The 14302-nt window shown below is 37.0% G+C and overlaps 1 protein-coding gene across 45 annotated transcripts in view; it reads left to right on the forward strand.

Annotated features, from left to right (window-relative positions):
• Dscam1 (Down syndrome cell adhesion molecule 1) overlaps window positions 1-14302 on the forward strand; it is a 171053-nt gene that overhangs the window by 23735 nt on the left and 133016 nt on the right. For 17 of the 45 annotated variants that reach the window (XM_033470791.2, XM_076518833.1, XM_076518815.1 and 14 more), the window contains exons 4-5: window positions 248-386; window positions 2645-2806. In XM_033470791.2, the coding sequence (XP_033326682.1) occupies window positions 248-386; window positions 2645-2806 (301 nt within the window). Of the gene's footprint in view, window positions 1-247; window positions 387-2644; window positions 2807-6343; window positions 6506-8328; window positions 8491-12220; window positions 12392-14302 lie in introns of all 45 variants that reach the window. The other 28 variants (XM_076518821.1, XM_076518832.1, XM_076518829.1 and 25 more) reach the window with 4 other exon arrangements.

A 14302-nucleotide genomic window follows, 5' to 3' on the forward strand; every position in this document is an offset into this window, starting at 1 on the left:
TATCGAATCGACATTTCAACTGTTCATTAAAAGCTTTATTCGCAGATTCGTAGAAAATTCGATCAATCAGTTTTGCAATTTCTAAATCGTACCGTACATTTCGTAATTGTGTTCGTTGTTCAACCCTTGCACATGAAATTCGATCGAACTGATCCAAAGTGTTGTTAGCATGTCTCAGTATGTTTCTGTATGTTTTAATGAACGGCGAATTCGAATGCTTCTTTTCAATAAAAATTTGTCTGCGCAGGTTTTACCGAATGGAAACTTGGTCTTCCCACCTTTCCGCGCCGAAGATTACCGTCAGGAGGTTCATGCTCAGGTTTACAGCTGTTTGGCGCGATCACCAGCGGGTTCAGTTCACAGCCGAGACGTTAACGTGAGAGCCGGTAGGTGTTATCCTCTTACTTGCATTCCAAAATCACACGGGAGCCGCTCGCTGTCGCCTGGCCAGCTGTCACTTATTTTTCGAACGAGATAACGAGCCGAAGCACACGCGATTGTGTTTCGACAGCGATTTGCAATAGCGATTGAACGTCTTGCCGTTGTCAGACAATGAGGTTAAATGTTTATAATATTTTTAAAAGCAAACGTTTTCGAAGTTTTCCTAAAGTTGTGTGTTTTCAAGCATTTTGGAGATTTTTTTATAACAAATAGATTTTCATATCGACGATTTATAACAAATTATAAACGATTGCATATATCTAGGAACAATGAAAGTAGAACTGTATTTTAAGATCAATTTTACGGATGAAATAATTTTTCGTTGTCCAATTGGTCTTCGAATGAAAGTATATGCTACTGAGAATAATAAATTAAATATTTCTAACAAAACAGAAAGATTCTCTTTCGATAACGAAATGTTCTTTCGAAGTGGACGAATTAAACTGGACCTCTTGCCAAAATCGAAATTTAAACTATTCAATATTTAATACTTAATAATTAAAATATTTCAGATCTTAGAAAATTTTCAGTCTTTTGAGAAATCAAAAATATTCAATTAGGATTAAGATTAGGCCTAAAAGTCGCATGTTTTCATTCTTGAAATGTTACAGGAATAGAAAGCACTTCAAATTTTCAGTTTAATCTTATTGTTACCAATATAGTCTCTGCGTGACTATTTTTGCTATATTTGCAAAATATTTCGGTTAAAGATGTTTTTAAGATGTATTTACGTAGAGAAATTGTTCAAGCATGACAACATTTCGTGACTTGGGTTAAACAATAACGGTGGCAAGGCGTTCGAATATCGGCCAGGCGCGGCGAACTAACGCATCTTCTTTTCAGCAACTTCGATCGTTCAACAGCTGATTTAAGCCGTCGACTTTGGGCCAGTATTTCGAATTTCGCGATACGTCCAGCTATCGCACAATCGTCGGTGGCAATTATCACGGTTCCACGAACTGTAGGTGTCGGACTAGAATTACGTGTAATCGCTGCCGCCGCCGCCGTTGTTTACAATATTTATCGCTCTCCAGCCTCTGTCGTTTGTAATGCTACACGTGCTCCGCGATCCGATACCTGCACACAATTGGAACATACTTGTCGGTTAATAATCTCGCGAGGATATCGACGGCGGTCCCGAAATGTCGATTATAATCCGTACACGAACCATTCCGCACCATTTGTCGCACAGAATCGTTGACTGATGTCGAAATGCTAGCAAAATCGATACAATTTATTTGGTGTTTCTCGGAATTAATTTGCGAAAGATTATGGTCGGGATTAGGTCAAGTGGTTGACATGATTTCAAGTGAGGAAACTTTTAGATAATTGTACAATGGGGTTGTGGATATTACTGTTGGAAGATGTTCAATTTTTAATTCACATTCATATATTAAATTCAATTTAACAAATTTTAATTTCAGTATTTGAATTTAATGGTCGGATTAAAAAATTCGAAAAAATTCCCTTGTCGGATTGAACAGTCCGAAAAAATTTTCTGGTCGGATTAAAAAATTCGAAAAAATGTCCTCGTGGGATTAAAATTTTTTTTAGAATTTCCTTGTCGAATTAAAAAATTCGAAAAAATTGTCTTGTCGGATTAGAAAATTCGACAAAATCTACTCGTCGGATTAAAAAATTTGGAGAAATTCTCTCGACGAATTAAAAAATTCAAAAAAATGTTCTCGTGGGATTAAAAATTTGTTTAGAAATTTCTCGTCGAATTAAAAACTTCGAAAAAATTCTTTCGTCGGATTAAAAAATTCGAAAAGATTTTCTGGTCGAATTAAAAAATTCGAAAAAATCTTCTCGTCGGATTAAAAAATTCGAAAAAATGTTCTCGCGGGATTAACAATTTTTTTAGAAATTTCTCGTCGAATTAAAAAATTCGAAAAGATTCTCTCGTCGGTAGTATAACCGAATACACGTGATTAGAAAGAACGCGCGCGTACTTTAGGTGAAAACGTCGGATGACTCAGCCAGTGTAACGAAAATTCTGTGTGATTTCGCGCGGAACGGTTCGCAGGCGTATCAACGTTGACCCGAACGTCGGCCGCGATCGAAACGAAAAGCCGTCGCGAAAAACCGGCGTTCGACGTGTTTGCAAAATCGTTCGCGGCACAGACGAGAGGCTGGGGAGCATCGTTCGCTGCGTTCGCGAATCACGATTTAACGCGGGTTTCTCGTCGACGATATATCGCAGTGGTGGCGCAGTACTACGACACAGACGTGAACAAGGAGTACGCGATCCGTGGGAACAGTGCCATTTTGAAGTGCGTCGTGCCGTCCTTCGTCGCCGATTTCGTGAAGGTTCTGTCCTGGCACACCGATCAGGGAGACGAGTTTCTACCCGGCGACGATTACGGTACCAGAATCGATTCGATCGAACGAATCATTTCGCTTGTTCAAGTCGTTAGAAACGGAAGTCGTCGTCGTTCTTATGGAGCAGATCGCCGCGTCCCGGCAAACTCGGTGAACTACGACCGGTATCGCGATCGGAAAGTTTAGCGAACCGTCGATGGAACTTCGGAACCAATAACGATATCGGAGAAACATTTTTGTGGGTGGTACAGCAATGTCTCTCTAATTGACGCTCAGATTGTCCACAAAAATGGTCAATTTTGGAAGAAGAGATACGATTGTTCGAGCCTTGTAGCTCGTTTTTATAATTACGAATTGTCAATAACTATAAAAACAAGCTACAAGACTCGAATAAACGTATCTCCTTTTCCCAGATTGTCCATTTTTGTGCACAATCTGAGCGTCAATTAGGGAGACATTACTGTATTGAGAATTGGATTTCTTTTTCGCAGGGAGACTACTTCGTTTTGTTGGCTAATTGGTTTTTGCAAAGACGTTGATAATTTTATTTGAAGCTGATGGACGCTTTGAAAATAATTGCACAATAAATATTACCATTTCTCACTTGTTACGTAATTTAATAATTATTTATTGTTTAGAATGTCATTGTTCGAGATATAAACACTTGGAGCGACGAAGATGTCGCGAAGTTTTCAATGAAAAATATTGAAATGTACGCTTCTTTAAAAATAACGTAGATCCTCGTATTTTTTATTTATACTTTAATTTAATAATTTTGTATCATTCGTAACGCAATTATTAGTATATATTTTTTCAATCGCCTAAAGATCGTGGAAAGTTTCAATGAGGAATATTAATATTAATATTCCTTATATCAATTTATGCTATTTCTGTCAATTAATCTCTCTGACGATTAATATGTTAAAAAATATATTTGCGAAAGTTGATAAAATAAAATTATAAAAATGATCACAGTTAAACACAGTAGATTACTTCTTGGTGAGAACTGTTCTTTGTTATTTAGTTAAAAATGAATTTGTATTTTCTTATATTCGAACAAACTCGTCTCCCAGAATTCTTAAATCGCAAATATATAAGTAAACAGTTACAATTACCGGACAGCGGACCTTTATGCAAAATAAAAATTGTCTGCATCAATTGCAACGAGTAGAAATCAAGTAGCAAGTTCATCCTTCACTTAACCATCTTAATCAATTAAAAACAATACATTGACATTTTAAATTGCTGTCAATCTTTTCACTGTTTTAAATCGTAACTACCCAATTTTCCCATAAATGCATAAAATGCATAATCTAATAATTACACGTTAAAGATAAACTTTCCACGTTCAGGTGCAATGACTAAATTACTCTGATCTTAAGAAATTCTTTAGAAGTTGGTAATCAATATAGTGCTTCTATTCGATTAATTTCTTCAAGTCTAAGGCAGACATTTAATCAACGAGCAACACAAACTCCTTAGATGCTAAAACAAGGAAACCTCCATCGAAACGTCGCTAAACTCTCCGATGCGGACCGCAGTCGGGAACTTTGTCAAGTGCAGACAAAGACCGGTCCAGGAGCTGCAGATGCCCCGAAAGCTCGGCTCGGTCACTCCCCGCCGTCGGGAAATCGTTTTACGCGAGCAATGCGAAAGCGTCGACTCATTAACATTGTTCCCAGCTCGTTACGTTCACCGTGGAGCGTGGTGGCTGAAATAATTGGAGCATATCGTCGACATCGACGTCGGAACGAAAGGCGTTTCTCTCTCTCTCTCTCTCTCTCTCTCTCTCTCGCTTTGTGTGTGTATCTCTCTCTCTCTCTCACTCACTCACTCACTCACTTATACTCTCTCATTTTCTCTCTCTCTCACACACACACCCTCACTTATACTCCATCATTCTCTCTCTCTCTCTCTCTCTCTCTCTCTCTCTCACGCACACACACACACACACACACACACACACACACACACACACACGCGCGCGCGCGCGCTTATACTTTCTCACTTTCTCTCACTCTCACTTATTCACTCACTCACTTATACTGTCTCGCTCTCTCACTCTCCCCTTCTCTCTCACTTTCTTACTCTTTCACTCATTCACTCACTTATACTCCCTCACTTTCTCTCTCACTTTCTCTCTCTCTCTCTCTCTCTCTCTCTCTCTCTATTTCTCTGGCATGCTACAGCACATGCGTGGGAGACGTGTCGCGCACACAAGACCAAAGAGAGCGAGAGAGAGAGAGAGAGTGAGAGAGAGAGAGTCAAAGTGCACCGATCGTTTGCCAGCACGTCGACGTCGACGCTCTCCTCTCGCAAGCTCGGGCGCGGCGCGAGATGCGAGATGCGAATCGATCTGCTCGAAACGACGACGAGACCTCCGTCCTCAGCGGAGAAGCTGTCGTCAACGTCGTGCGACCGGGTTTGCACGGTACCATGTCCAGGTATTCTCGATCGGAGATCTCGCGAAAACCGCGTCGCGATGCGCCGCCGGAAGATCGATGAAACCGCAGCTATTTAGATCACTGCCGCCGCCGCGGCGGTCGCTAAAACCGACACGATCGCACCGGCACATCGTGGCTGATCAAATTATTATGAACACTTCGTAATTAACACCTGTTCGGAGTTTCGTCGAGAACGAAATTGAAAGTAGACTGAAAATAGCTTGATTATCGTTTCAACTGACCCTATCGTTTTGGTTTCAACGAGATACTGCAATGAGTCTAAAGCTTGTATAATTAAACAAGATGTACAAAGTTTAGTCAAGTTGTTTGTTCGCAAATTTTTGTAATTGTTTATTTTGACGCCTCTCCGATATTTTTCGTTGTTCGTAATTTTTTCGTAATATTTTCACAATTTTCTAGTATTTCTGGGTTCGCATAATTTTCTTGAAGCAGAAACAAAATTGCTTTTCTCCACGAAGTCGAAATCGCTTCTGTTAAACAAAGATAAAAATTCGTTGGAGTATTTTCAAGGAATATTTCTCATTTTCTCGGACAAAGAGAAACTCGTAATGATTTTCGAAGACGATCAAAAACGATCTCTATATAATTTCCTCGAACACAAATAAACTCTTGAAAATATATATATTATTATATAAATTATATATATTATTATTATTATATTATATTATTATATTATTATTATTATTATATTATATTATTATATTATATTATTATATTATTATTATTATTAATTATGTATATATTATTATATAAATAATAATAATCGCGAGCATAAAAAGCGATAATCAATTCGCGTATCAGCACGAGAAGAGCAACAAGTAAATACATGTGTCATTGTTATCGAAGTCGTAATACCACCAGGAGGATAAAATAAGCCATTGATCCATCGGTTCATAATGATTTGATCACCCGCTATAGATACGACCGTGTACCTAGAAATGATCGGTCACGCGATGACGATCATGTACACAGAGATGATCGCATACGCGGATATAATCGTGCGCACACAGAGCACGATCATAGACGCGCGGAGATGATTGGTACAGAGGCGGTACGACCGTACGTAGGAATCGCGTTTGCTGACTCGGCTGTTATCAGCATGACCTCCATTTTAGTGGTGCACCAGTTTTATCAGTCCGAAGTCAACAACGAGTACGTAATACGCGGGAACGCAGCGATCCTCAAGTGCAGCATACCGAGCTTCGTCGCAGAGTTCGTTCAAGTGGTCGGCTGGCAGGACGACCAAGGAAACTTTTTTAACCCCGAGGAGAAGAACGGTAGAGGCTTGATGTTCCGAGGCCGAGGGTGTTGGAAGCTTCGAAAGGGTTCGAAAGGGTCGAGATTAGGCAGCGGGTCGCGCCGCGTTTAGTCAACGTCGTATGATGATCGGAGATATTGCCCGCGACCGATGTCTCACTCTCCGAGGGGTGCCCGATCAAAAAGGAGACACAAAAAACGGAACAAAGACGAACTGTGTCATTGTTAGAGACGGGTTGAATGATCATTGTGCAAACGTTATCGGTGATAACGATGTCTGAGGCTTCCGGTTGCTTATTTCGACGCGGAGGTTTTTGTGGACGAATTGTTTGAACATGGTATTTTCGTCTTCCATTTCAATAGTTTACTGCGTGATGATGAGGTGGACTTGCGATGTCTGATCTGTAGTAGATTCGAGGAGATTGTGGTCTTTAGTAGATTTAAGGGGACCGTGACCGCTGGCAGATTCAGGCAGAATTTTGCTTTTAGAAGATTTAAGTAGAATATGTCCTCTAATAGATTCAAACTGAATCTTTTGACTACTAGATTGAAACAGAATGTGGCATCTAGTTCATTCAAATAGAATATGACCTGTAGTAGTCTCAAACAGGATGTGGCTTCTAGTAGATTCAAACAGGATGTGGCTTCTAGTAGTCTCAAACAGGATGTAGCTTCTAGTAATCTCAAACAGGATGTGGCTTTTAGTAGACTCAAACAGAACGTGGCTTCTAGTAGTCACAAACAGGATGTGGCTTCTAGTAGACTCAAAGAGAATGTAGCTTCTAGTAGTCTGAAATTGGATCTGGCTTCTAGTAGACTCAGAGAGAACGTAGCTTCTAGTAGTCTGAAACTGGATGTGTCTTCTAGTAGAATTAAAGAAAACGTGGCTTCTAGTAGTCAGAAGCTGGATGTGGCTTCTAATAGACTCAAAGAGAATGTGGCTTCTAGTTGACTAAAAAAAATATGTGTCTTCTAGTAGACCTCAAATAGAACATGGCTTCTAGTAGACCTCAAATAAAATATGGCTTCTAGTAGACCTCAAATAAAATATGGCTTCTAGTAGACCTCAAATAGATCGTGGCTTCTAATAGACCTCAAAAGGAATGTGGCTTCTAGTAGACCTCAAAAGAAATGTGGCTTCTAGTAGATCTCAAATAGAACGTGGATTCTAGTAGACCTTAAATAAAATGTGGCTTCTAGTAGACCTCAAATAGAACGTGGCTTTTAGTAGACCTCATATAGAACGTGGCTTCTAGTAGACCTCAAATAGAACGTGGCTTCTAGTAGACCTCAAATAGAACGTGGCTTCTAGTAGACCTCAAATAGAACGTGGCTTCTAGTAGACCTCAAAAGAAATGTGGCTTCTAATAGATCTGAAGTAGAACGTGGCTTCTAGTAGCCCTCAAATAAAATGCGGCTTCTAGTAGACCTCAAACACAATCTTGCTTCCAGTAGACTCTAATAGCATCAATGTTCTAGTACGTTCGTACAGCGTCGGCCACTTTAAAATTCAATTAAAATCTCCTCGAATAAACCAGCCCCCCCCAAGAGACGGCCGGTCAAGTTTCTCCTGTAACGCAGAAGTATCGGTCAGCCTCTACCTCGGCGGTTATAGGTTAATCGGCAGATTCTTTCGTGCCGGTTCATTGATCAATTCAAACAATTCAAGATTCCCCGATGAATGGGGGAGAAGCAGCGCGGAGAGGCCGCTTGAACTCGTGTCGCATCAAAGGCGGCCTCCGCCACTCAGAATTCGCAGCCGGAAACCTCAGACAATTGAAGTGCTCAGGAAATCCGGAAAAGTCCCTTGCGCAACCCTCACGGCACTTTTGTTTCCCCCCAGTCGTAACTCAATACTACGAAGCCGAGGTTGTGTCCGAATACGTGATTCGCGGGAACGCAGCCATCTTGAAGTGCACCATACCCAGTTTCGTCGCGGAATTTGTGTCGGTTGACTCCTGGGTGGGAGGCGACGGTTCGACCTTCAAACCGTCCAACGACTATGGTACTATGCTCCCGAGGACCCTAATTCTTTTAACCCCGCTTTCGTCATCCTCCTCGCCCACTCCGCTCCCGCGACTTTTGGTTCTTTTGCTGCGCTTTGGGACAAGAGGTCTCCCAAAAGTGGTACAAATATTTTTCTCTTGAAATCATGCGGTTTTTTGGGGGTATGTGGCGAAATTCGTTTTTTAACGTTGTCTTTTTTAAATTGAAATATAATTGTGGAATACAAAGATGTTAAATGTGGAAAGGCAAATGTTGTCTTATTAACGCGGAATAAATGAGAAACTTCATTTTCTAACAATATTTATAAATGAAGATATAATTATACGATAGAAATATTAAATATACAAAGTACTAGAGAAATATGAAATATAATAAGAAATATACAAAAATTAATTCCAGTGGGCATTTTTATGTGAAGCTCCTGAACGCTTGAATGGCGTCAATAATTATAAAAATCACTTCAATTATTTTAACAAGCCACAATAAATTTTAAAAGATGTTTCAAAATCAACAACGAAAATGAATTGAAAACGAAATGAAAACGATATGAAAATGAAATGAAAATGAAATGAAAATGAAATGATAATGAAATGAAAATGAAATGATAACGAAATGATAACGAAATGATAACGAAATGATAATGAAATAAAATGGCAATGGAAATATTAAATTTATAAGTGAACAAAACCGAATATAATTAATAAAATTAAATCAAAAATTAATTGAGCGAAGAGAACAACGACGCTGCGAGTAATAATTTCATGTTCAAATAATTTTGAGTTAATAAACATAGTTAATTAATCAATAGTTAATCAAAACCAGACAGGATTATTGTACCACATTGTAACGAAAATCTTCAACTAATTACGCGTATTACCTTTTCGTTTCGAGAGCATTTTACCGCTTTTGGCTGCCTCTTGCTGCACAGCGCACCGCGAAGTACGAAAGCACGGATCCCTCGAGGCTTATGTCTAACGGGCACCCCCGTTCCCCTGCCAAACTTGGTAGAAGTTCAAAGTGGCACGTGGTAACGATTCGTTTCCGGCGCGGTCCAGTCTGGCGGCAGTTGTACGGCGGCGGCAACGCGACGGGTTAATGAACCATTCGCTCAGACTCTCACGCAGGGATTCCACGGCTCTGTTAATTAGGAGAGTACGGATGAATTGGACTGCGAGGCGGAGTGCGTTGTTCGGGAATCGTGGGCTTGGACAAGTTGCAGGGGAAAGTGTAGGTCTCGTGGATTTGGGGATTGAGATCGAATGGATTGGCGTAGGAGATGCCGGAGTTCATTTTAGGGATGGGAGGGGATGGGGGTGTTCTCGAGAGGGTGGAACTTTTTGACGGTTTAGAAATAATACTTACAGTTTCTGGTAAAAAATGTTGCAGCAAATATTGTTTACGAGAGACGATATTTTATTGTGAAATGATTTCGAATATTTTCTATATATTTTCTTTAATTAAAAGATATTTAAATGTATTTTAATGTGTAAAAGTATTTAAAAAAAAAAAAATAGGGATGATCATAGAAATAATTCTTCACGTAGGGTATTTTTATTCGCAGTAATTTTTGTACTTGAATTTAAAGTGAAATCAGTTTGTTGACTTAAAACTTCAATTAATATTTCTACTCGAACTGCTGCTTCGATCAGCTTTTTTACTTGAATTTCTGTGCTTCAGTTAGCATTTTTACTTGAATTTCTATTTCAATCAGCTTTCTAAACTTCAATTTCTGCTTCAATTAATTTCTCTGTTTCAAGCAAATTATGTTAAACATTTCATCGCAGCGCATTGATCGAATCGAAACTATTTATCGAAATTTTATTGTACAAACGTTGAAGAGTACGAAAATGTATTTGATGAAACAAAAGCAGTTAGGTTTACGTAGATTCAATTCATTACTTAGGTTTTTTATTCGATCTATTTATAAACGTACTTTTTCTAAAAAAACGCTATATTGTCGTTAAATTTGACAAAACTAAATTACGACGCAGGGTAATTAACAGAGGCTAAGAAGTTAGATGAAGTCTTTCAAGAACTGGGTCACAATGAAATCAGGCACCCCCATCAGAGGGCTAATCAAGCCTCAATGAATATTTGTTCGAGAAAATGAAAGACTGGATTAAAAACTTTTTAATAGGGCTTGAAACTGCAAGATTTTAAACAATACGGTGATACCTTCTTGTTCTGCAAAATATTTTCGTACCCTTTATGATTCGTACAACAAAGTTCCAAAGAATAGTTTCAATTGTCCATGTAATTTTCTTGCGAGCATATTCCTAATTTTGTATTGCTTTTAAACCGACAAGAAGATACATTTAATCTTCATCTTATTTTGTGAAAATATTTCGAGACTCTTTGGTGAATAAATCAACTAATAGATTGTCATAAAACATTGCAGATCAGTCTGTATGCATTGGAGTTACGTTCATTCATTGTTACACACCGTAGATTTTTATGCGAAACAAAACTGCATTAATTGCAAAATAGTCGAGTTTCTTCGACATTTTTCTCTGTTTCCATATTTATTTTTGTCAGAAATGCACAAAATTAGTATAGTAATTATTCAGTTAGGAATAAATTCTGTTGGAAAATAAAACGAAAAATTAATATAATAATGATCTACTTGTAATGATAATATAATAAAAAATATTCATCAGGAGAATCTCTCCAAAGATAGTCATGAAACGAGTGAAGGGAATGGAAACACCCTCTTAGGAAGAGTACTGCGAGATTGTAGAGCAGAATATGGAACTAGGAGATCAGGGAGAGTAATGGATCTTCTTAATTTGCATCCGCAAGAAATCTCCTTCAAGCGTATGCTTGGCTGAACTAGCAACCACCTTGGTGTCCCCAGGATTCTATCTGAATATAGGGTGTTCACTGTTCAGCATATATAGGGTGTTTAGTGACCAATGCTGCAAACAAGAAGGTGGTGAATCTACATATTACCAACTTATAAATTCTACAATTTCAATTACATAATTATATGGTTACATTTATATAATTATATGGTTACAATTATACAATTATATTTATATAATTATATGGTTACAATTATACAATTATATTTATATAATTATATGATTACAATTATACAATTATATTTATATAATTATATGGTTACAATTATATAATTGTATTTATATAATTATATGATTACAATTATACAATTGCATTTATATAATTATATGATTACAATTATACAATTATATTTATGTAATTATATGGTTACAATTATACAATTATATTTATATAATTATATGGTTACAATTATACAATTATATTTATATAATTATATGGTTACAATTATACAATTATATTTATATAATTATATGGCTACAATTATATAATTGTATTTATATAATTATATGATCACAATTATACAATGACATTTATATAATTATATGATTACAATTATACAATTATATAATTATAATTATAAATTATGTAATTATAATTTAACATTTGATATATAAGTATCATAACTCGAACTAAAAATCCTACAAAGTAGAACAACAATGTTCTCTACTATTTCGAACAGTTCTAAATTAATTCGAGACTATCGATCACTCTAAAGAGTTCTATACTGAAACACAGAACCACATAATCGACTCTCTCTACTCACCACCTTCGATCACCGAACACCATGTACATTACATTAGTCGATTCGTCTCGGTGTATTCGCCGGCCGAATCCAGCTCGTCCAAGTAGCCAATTCTGTGTCACAGTCGTGACGCAGCAGTATCAACCGGAGATTCTGACGGAATACGTGATCAGGGGGAACAGCGCGATCTTGAAGTGCAGCATCCCGAGTTACATCGCGGAGTTCGTTACCGTGGAGGCGTGGATCCGAGAGGACGGCGAAGTCTATCTACCCGAGGATCCTGCTATCGGGCAGGGTACTGTGGGCTCAAGTTAATCGGGGTTAGACACGCCTCATGGTAAATTCGCTTGTCCTCCGCAGCGACGAGACTGCGGGTACTTTGCTCCGCATTACGATTAATCCTCCTGCGCTGCCGGCTCGTCGAGAGGGAACGCGAAACGGACAGACGTGAGAAAGCGTCGGGAACGTCCGACGATCGCTTTGAAACGTCCCGCTTCGTGGAGACAAGAATTGCCAGGGAATATGGCGGCTTCCACCCTGAGGCGTGTCGCCGGGTTCTGTGAATCTATCGAACTACGCTGGTCGACGAAATTATGAGCCAGTCGGATAATTAGCGGGAGAGCTTAACGCGATGTTTATAGGGTAGACAAATCGGAGGGTGTTTCGAAAGTCGCCTCCTATTACCCTTATAAATCTTCAAAATGTATTTATAAAATGTCATTCAATTTTTGTAGTTAATTTCTGTCAATCTTTGACAGTGATTTATAATGTGTCATTCAATTTTTGTATTTAATTTTTATCAATCTTTGATAGTGATTTAAAAAATGTCATTCACAATTTTTGTAGTTAATTTCTGTCAATCTTTGACAGTAATTTATAAAATGTCATTCAATTTTTGTAGTTAATTTTTATCGATCTTTGACAGTAATTTGTAAAATGTCATTCAATTTTTGTATTTAATTTTTATGAATCTTTGACAATATTTTATAAAATGTTATTCAATTTTAAAATGTCATTTTCGTTGACCTTTGACAACAATTTATAAAATGTCATTCAATTTTTAAGTTCGACCTTCGTGAATCTTCAGAATTTATTTATAAAACGTCATCCAGATTTTTTAATTTAATATGAATTTAGTACAAATAATTGCAAATAAGTTACTTTTATGATGTAATTATTCGCAGCACAATGAGCGGCTTGTTTTAGCTGGGACTCCCTGTATATTCAAAAAAGTAACTTAACAAAACATCGTATTTGTATATTTCTATACAATTGGAAATAATAAAAAATAGAAATATACAACTATGACATTTTATTAAGTCAAATTAGAAATGATAGAAAATAGAAATACACAAATTTTGTTCAGTTACATAAGAAATAATAGAAAATCTAGAATAACAAAAAATAGAAATACAAAAATGACATTTTGTTAAGTCAAATCAGAAATAGTAGAAAATAGAAACATACAAATACAAAATCTGATCAAGTCAAATCAGAAATAATAGAAAATAGAAATATACACAAATACGACATTTTATTAAATCAAATTAGAAATGATAGAAAATAGAAATACACAAATTTTGTTCAGTTACATAAGAAATAATAGAAAATCTAGAATAATAAAAAATAGAAATACAAAAATGACATTTTGTTAAGTCAAATCAGAAATAGTAGAAAATAGAAACATACAAATACAAAATCTGATCAAGTCAAATCAGAAATAATAGAAAATAGAAATATACACAAATACGACATTTTATTAAATCAAATTAGAAATGATAGAAAATAGAAATACACAAATTTTGTTCAATTATATAAGAAATAATAAAATCAAGAATAATAAAAAATAGAAATACAAAAATGACATTTTATTAAGTCAAATTAGAAATAGTAGAAAATAGAAATACACAAATACAAAATCTGATCAAATCAAATCAGAAATAGTAGAAAATAGAAATATACACAAATACGACATTTTATTAAATTTTCGTTCAGACATCGGTAACAACATAAAAATCACTTTGTCTCTATAATTATTCACCGAGCCAAATGCGAATACAGTCGAAAGCTCTCGCGTCCCGGCAATTTTCTCACTGCCCCATAATTTCGTCACCGTGACAATCCCCCAAGCCTTGCGCTATTGCGTGTGCCGCAATTCTCGCGTGATCTTTGCTTAACCTGATCGCGAGGCATCTAACACGTGTAT

Source organism: Megalopta genalis, chromosome 2, assembly GCF_051020955.1.
Source record: "Megalopta genalis isolate 19385.01 chromosome 2, iyMegGena1_principal, whole genome shotgun sequence".
In the NCBI taxonomy this organism is placed as follows: domain Eukaryota; kingdom Metazoa; phylum Arthropoda; class Insecta; order Hymenoptera; family Halictidae; genus Megalopta; species Megalopta genalis.